The sequence below is a fragment of the Rhea pennata genome, chromosome 3, assembly GCF_028389875.1.
Source record: "Rhea pennata isolate bPtePen1 chromosome 3, bPtePen1.pri, whole genome shotgun sequence".
NCBI classification, from domain to species: Eukaryota; Metazoa; Chordata; class Aves; order Rheiformes; family Rheidae; genus Rhea; species Rhea pennata.
In genome coordinates this window covers 35,903,031-35,910,144 of record NC_084665.1, presented here as the reverse complement: position 1 = coordinate 35,910,144, position 7,114 = coordinate 35,903,031, and the positions used below count along the sequence as shown (strand labels likewise).

General features: G+C 52.2%; 1 protein-coding gene across 1 annotated transcript; it reads left to right on the top strand.

The window, feature by feature from the left end:
- Nucleotides 1-6,306, top strand: HSP90AB1 (heat shock protein 90 alpha family class B member 1). Its single transcript, XM_062571984.1, is given in 12 exon segments — nucleotides 1-251; nucleotides 409-615; nucleotides 939-1,098; nucleotides 1,280-1,413; nucleotides 1,925-2,224; nucleotides 2,659-2,824; nucleotides 3,020-3,210; nucleotides 3,489-3,586; nucleotides 3,588-3,634; nucleotides 3,916-4,184; nucleotides 4,643-4,976; nucleotides 5,740-6,306. Coding segments are annotated over 12 exon segments (2,169 nt in total). The 5' UTR covers nucleotides 1-92; the 3' UTR covers nucleotides 5,844-6,306.
- Nucleotides 6,307-7,114: the final 808 nt, after the last annotated feature.

Genomic DNA, 7,114 nt, shown 5'->3' with positions numbered 1-7,114 from the left:
GGGCGCCGGGGCCGCCCGGCCCTACTGCTGCCGCGGCCCGGGGCGCCCCCGGCTGCCGGTGCCAGCGCCGGCGGGCTGTGCTTGCCTTGCAGATGCCCGAGGAGGCGCAGCATGGGGAGGAGGTGGTGGTGGTGGTGGTGGAGACGTTCGCCTTCCGGGCGGAGATCGCCCAGCTCATGTCGCTCATCATCAACACCTTCTACTCCAACAAGGAGATCTTCCTGCGGGAGCTCATCTCCAACGCCTCCGATGTGAGCCCCGCCGCGGCCCGCCCCGGGGCCTCCCCTGCCCTGCCCCCTCCCCTGGGCAGGCTGGTGCCCCCGCCGAGGTCGGCGTCTCCGGGAGCGGGGCCGGGGAGGTGGCCGCAGAGTAGCGAGGCCAAGCTAAGTGCTCTGCCCTCCCCGCTCGGCGCTGGATAAGATCCGTTACGAGAGCCTGACCGACCCCTCCAAGCTGGACAGTGGCAAGGACCTCAAGATCGACGTTGTCCCCAACCCCCGGGACCGCACGCTCACCCTGGTGGACACTGGTATTGGGATGACAAAAGCTGACCTCATCAACAACTTGGGTACTATTGCTAAATCTGGTACCAAGGCCTTCATGGAAGCCCTGCAGGTGGGTTGTCTTTGGCTGTGTTGGCTCCCTGCAGCCTGGGCCCTAAGCTTCACTGGGGTGTATGCAGTTCTTACCGTATGAGCATGCCCAGCAGTCAGCACCTAGCTCTGCCTTTACCTTGCTGTGGGAACTGTTTGCCTGCCTGCTTGAGTGTATTTCTCCACCTCTTCTGCAGCAGGGAGGAGCTCAGAGTAGGACTGGCTTGCTGTTGGCACTTCCTGCTTCATCTCTACATGCTGCTCCAGTTCTCTGCTGCTGTGAATCAGTTGCAGATGTCTCCTGTGCCCTTACCCCTCTCCATTTGTTTTTCTCTGCTTTAACAGGCAGGTGCAGACATCTCCATGATTGGGCAGTTTGGTGTGGGTTTCTACTCAGCCTACCTGGTGGCTGAGAAGGTTGTGGTTATTACCAAGCATGATGATGATGAGCAGTATGCTTGGGAGTCATCAGCCGGAGGTTCCTTCACTGTACGGACTGACCATGGTATGTATTGTAAAGACTAAGCTTCTTTCTTTCAGCCAGAAAGCCTCTCTTTGTGGTGTTCTTCTGGGCTGGACTGGGTTTTCATTCATATCTGTTCACATGATGTATCTATCTAGCAGTGGCTGGGCCTGAGGAGCTGCCCTGCGCTTTAAGCACTAATGTTTCTCTTTTTACACTGTAGGTGAGCCTATTGGACGGGGCACTAAAGTGATCCTGTATCTGAAGGAGGACCAGACAGAGTACTTAGAAGAGCGACGTGTCAAAGAAGTGGTGAAGAAGCACTCCCAGTTCATTGGCTATCCTATCACATTCTATGTACGTAAGGGAAGGACTTAGGGGACCAACTAAAAAGCTAAAGTGGAGCTGTGTGTTGGGAACAGGAAGATGGAAAAAGGCAGAGTACTATCTCTTCCGTTCTCTTCCCCAGTTCCTGATTGTTGTGTATTAAGCAGTGGTGTTTCTAGCCTTATTCAGCCAGTGATGAATTTAGGTTGGGAGCCTGTTGCAAGTGATGGGTATCTAGCCATGTTCATGGGCCTTGGTCTCTGTAGATGTAGTGATCATGTGAACCAGCCATGGAGGGGGGAGAGTGTTCTGCCCGTAATTTCATCTTCTCAGACACAGACCTTAGTCTTGCAAGCAGTGGGAAGTCTCTGAGAGCTGATTTCAGGAGAGACCCTGGTTTCTGGATGTTGTGTGGGCTGGGCTTTCTGCTGCACCTAGCGGTGCATGTGTTCTTCTTTGGGGCAAAATGACTTCTGATGCTATTTGCTTGGGTCTAAGCCTGGGCCCATAGCCCTGATTTTTTTTTTCTGTCTCCCGGCAGCTGGAGAAAGAACGTGAGAAAGAGATCAGTGACGATGAGGCAGAAGAGGAGAAAACTGAGAAGGAAGAGTCAGACTCCAAGGATGAGGAGAAACCCAAGATTGAGGATGTGGGCTCTGATGAAGAGGAGGAGGGAGAGAAAAAGACCACCAAGAAGATTAAGGAAAAGTACATTGACCAGGAGGAGCTGAACAAGACCAAGCCCATCTGGACACGCAACCCTGATGATATCACCCAAGAGGAATATGGCGAGTTCTACAAAAGTCTCACCAACAATTGGGAAGACCACCTAGCTGTCAAGGTGGGTGCTGGGCCATGCTGCCTTGTTAGAAGAGTCTCTTTCCACCCATATCAAAAGCCACCACATGTTTATGCTTCAGTGCATGGCTGAGGGTTCCTGAGACCTTTGATGGTGCCTCATCTTGCCCTGTGACTTTTGTGCAGGTGGTAGGATGAGTGGTGCCACCCTCAAAGTAGACTGGGAGTGTGTTGAGCTTGGAGCAGTATGACTTCTCTCTCTAGGGCTGCAGGATGTGAGAGAGTCCCGGCATAGTTGGCGTAGCAGAGGACAGGGAAGCTGAGGAAGAAGAGATGGAAATGGCAAGACCCTGCTGGGTCCCTTTGCATCCCCTGTGGGATGGCAGTTCAGCTTGCCCGGAGCAGGTTGCTGGGTCCTGGTAGAAGTTGTAGAAGGGAATTGTTAACAGCAACTGTGTTTCCTTCTTGGCCACACAGCACTTCTCTGTAGAAGGGCAGCTGGAGTTCAGGGCCCTGCTCTTCATCCCACGCCGTGCCCCCTTCGACCTCTTCGAGAACAAGAAAAAGAAGAACAATATCAAGCTGTATGTGAGGTGTGTCTTCATCATGGACAGCTGTGATGAGATTATCCCTGAGTACTTGAGTAAGAGCTCCCCTGCCCTCAGCTGCCCAGCTTGAAGTTGGAACTCCCACAGCCTGTGGTACTGTCTCTGGTACAGAGTGGCTGGCTGAAGTACTGGCCTAATGTAGGGGAACAGCTGCCAGTGTCTTGTTCAGCATTTCTCCTGTGATGAAGCTTAGAGCTTAGCCTGACTCTTGTTTTCTTTTTCCTCATCAGACTTTATCCGGGGTGTGGTGGACTCAGAGGACCTGCCTCTGAACATCTCCCGTGAAATGCTTCAGCAGAGTAAGATCCTCAAGGTGATCCGTAAGAACATTGTGAAGAAGTGCTTGGAGCTCTTTGTTGAGCTGGCAGAGGACAAAGAGAGCTACAAGAAATTTTATGAGGCCTTCTCAAAGAACCTTAAGGTGAGAGCTGGGCGCCCTGCATCGGTTCATGGATTCCCCCCTCTCCTAGTGTGCTGAGATACAGGCTTGTCCCTGTACTGTGAGCATCTAGTGGGTGCTAGGGTAGAGGGAATCTCATAAGTGTTCTAGAGAGCCTTTGTGGACAGTTGGTCCTTCTGGTTTGCCCTTGGTCCAGGGCTTAGGCAGTTAGGGCATCAGCAGAGATGACTGTGCCCTGAGGGTGGCTGAGTGTATGCAAGTCCCATCCTGCAGACTTAATGCATTTTCTCTAACCCTAGCTGGGCATCCATGAGGACTCAACCAACTGAAAGCGCCTGTCAGAGCTGCTGCGCTACCACACGTCCCAGTCAGGTGATGAGGTGACTTCGCTTTCAGAATGTGTCCCGTATGAAGGACACACAGAAGAGTATCTACTACATCACAGGTGAGCCAGACCTCCCTTGTGCTACAGTGAGGTGGAGGAGAGGTTACCTGCTTAACAGCCCTGTCTTCAGACAAATGTCTCCAGGCAGGCCCAGCTGCTTGTAGCGGGTCCTCTCTACCAAATTACAGACCATCCTTGTGGGCTGGAGAAAGGAAAGAGGACCCAGAGTCCCATCTGCAGCCATAGCTTTATGCTAGGGGCTGTGAGACTGGTGCTGTTTGTCACCCTGTAACTAACTTTAAAATTTTGGTTACATCTTATTTCTACCCCCACCAACACAGGGGAGAGTAAAGAGCAGGTGGCCAACTCAGCCTTTGTGGAGCATGTGCAGAAGCGTGGCTTTGAGGTGGTGTACATGACAGAGCCAATTGATGAGTACTGTGTGCAGCAGCTTAAGGAGTTTGATGGCAAGAGCCTGGTATCGGTCACCAAAGAGGGGCTGGAGCTGCCTGAAGATGAGGAGGAGAAGAAGAAGATGGAGGAGAACAAGGCCAAATTTGAGACCCTTTGCAAGCTCATGAAGGAAATTCTGGACAAGAAGGTGGAGAAGGTGAGACAGAAAGAGGGAGCTCAGCCAAGGGCTGTGTCCTGGGCTGGAGGGAGGAGCGCTGGGCCCTCCACGATGTAGGCAAGGGCTCCAGCTCAATGCATGCCTCTGATCTCCCTCATCTCCTGCAGAGGAGCCGCTAAAGGAGACTGGAGGTTCCAGCATGCACTGCGCCATCTTGCTCTAAGCAGCCAGGCTGCAGATGAAGGGCACTGACCCAAATACGTGCATTGATGGGAGAGGGTAAGTGTGGGAAATGCAGTGGGTACTGAAAGTGCTGACTGAGCTGCCCACAGTCTTGTGCAGCAATCCTGGAGCTGCTTGGAGGATCCCTGTTTGCTTTGGGTTGTCACCAGCTGAACCTGGGACAAAGACCTGGGGTTTTCTGTGTGCACTGTGGCTAGGCCCAGTTCAGAGTGTGTGGGGACCATGCTCTGCTAATTCTTGGCTGCAATTGGCAGGTAACTATCTCAAACCGGTTGGTTTCATCTCCCTGCTGCATCGTCACCAGTACCTATGGCTGGACAGCCAACATGGAGCGCATCATGAAGGCCCAAGCACTGCGGGACAACTCCACCATGGGCTATATGATGGCCAAGAAGCACCTGGAGATCAACCCAGACCATCCAATTGTGGAAACACTCTGCCAGAAGGCTGATGCTGACAAGAATGACAAAGCTGTCAAAGACCTGGTGGTACTGCTTTTTGAGACAGCTCTGCTCTCCTCTGGCTTCTCCCTGGAAGATCCCCAGACCCACTCTAACCACATCTATAGGATGATCAAACTGGGGCTTGGTAGGTGTTCATGCAGCTTCTCAGGCCTGGAGCAGGTCCTGAGCCATATTTGCAGGTTGGGCTTCAGCTCATTGTGGATCTGCTTGTAATGGTGTTATTACAGCCTGTAGATTCACCTGTTACTGGGCCCTGCAAGGATGCTTGAGCCATGGTCAATTCTTGCCTCTGTTTCTGGCCTGACTGTACCCAAGCTGCTTGAGGTGCCATCTCCAACACAGCCTATGTTTGAAAAGGGCTGATAAGCCTCTGGTAGAGCTAAGCATCCTGGCTTGTGCTGGCCTGGCCAACTGGGTAGCATGTAGCTGTCTTGAAGGCTGGGAGGAGGCAGGGTAGATGAGCCATGCTAGTGTGATGCACAGAACCGGACAAATGTGTCCGGTGGCTACAGGCAAGTGGAAACCTGGAGCAAGTTGCTTATGGAGGGCTCTGTGCTCAGAATGGACTGTTTTCTGTGAGGACAGGAGCCACCACTGACGAAGCTGTGGCTTTTCAGGTCTTCACGGTGAATATCGAAAGCTTGCCATGGGAGGTGAGGCCTATCTGGTGAGACAACTTGTACTTGCACCCAACTTTTTAGACTGATGGAGCTTTTAGACAAAAATATTAGTCATGAATTGCCATGGTTTGGGATAACCCCCGGGTGCTAATAGCCCTGTCCCTCAGGTAGAGGGCAGGAGCCAGCCTTTGCTTCAAGAGAGGCTGATGCTCTGGTGACAGATGCCACCTGGAAGCCTTATCTGTTTGTTCTCTTTTCTTCTCCTAGGTATTGATGAAGATGAAGTGACTGCAGAAGAGCCCACTGCAGCTGTTCCAGATAAAATACCTGCTCTGGAGGGAGATGCATCCTGCATGGAAGAGGTGGACTAAAGCAGGAGGAGGGCTTTTATCTTTCCTGCCAGGCCTCCTCTTCATCTCATCTATGCTCAGAGAGGGGGGGGTCTGGTACCACCAGCTGCTGCTGACTCCTTGGTGATGTCTCATTTGGGAGGATTTTTTTTTGGAGGAGGAGGAGGAGGGAGGGGATGTGTATTTGTCAGTGGTAAGATGGGCAGCCCCAGGCTTGTCTGGTCAATGTCCTTCTGCTTGTGTAGAAACAGCTGATGAGAAGGGGAGATGGAAGAGGTTAGGCTTCCTTTCTCTCCACGCAATCTCCTGTTTACCAGTAGGCATCAAACACTTCAATTTACTGAGTTGGGAAGAGCCCTTCCTCTAAGCTGCTGACTCCCTGCACCTCCAGGGTAGGATGTTGTATTTTGGTTGCTTTGGTTATTTTTTGATTATTTTTCTGTTGTTTTGTTCTACTGGAATTAAAGTATCAGAATGTGGTTTATATGGCAGTGGTCCTTTGTGTTTTGTTCCTGAGGCTGGTGTTGCCAAGAGGAAGGTGAGGGGCCTTAAGTCCAGAGAGGCTGTGAGTTCTAGGAGAGAGTTGGACAGAGCCTAGCTTCTGCTCTGTGGAGGAGTGGGCTGTGTCTATGCCTCTGCGCAAGCCTGCTCTGGCTGCAGATAAAATTTCTGGGTGGTAATAGGCTGTAGCAATTGGGGTCAGGGCTGTTGCCCCCTTCTAGGAACAAGAAGGGAGGTTGCATAGAATTAATGTAGCACTTGGAGGAGCCAGGTTGGTAAATCTGTTCTAGCTTCTCCTGTTGGAAACTTTTGCTGTGTGTCCGCTGTGAATGAAGTGTGGAGGGGGGGGAGGGGGGGATTACTGCCTCTGAGCAAAACTGGGAACCCGCCTCTCACACCCTTTGTCTCCTGTCTTGCATCAAGCTTATGGCCTTACCTCCCCTTGGTGGTGGGAGTATTAAGGGCCTGTTCTTCACATGCTTCAGCTTCATATGCTGAAATTAAGTCAGTGCCCTCTGGAGGGGGAAGGAGGGGTGAACTGCAGGCTTTCAATCCCCCTTGCCACTGCACTTTAAAAGCCAGGAGACTCAAGTTGGTCATGCTCACACCTCCTCCTTCCATATGGCAATTCAGGGAGAATATGTGCTCCAGGGCACCAGGCAGCTGATCGCTCCTTGACTGGTTTTCAGAGCTCTGCTTCAACTTACACTTCGCACTTCCAGTCCTGTACCAAGGGGGTATTTGACGTGTATCTGCCTTGTGCTGGGCAGGAGAGATGCCCTCTAGGTTGG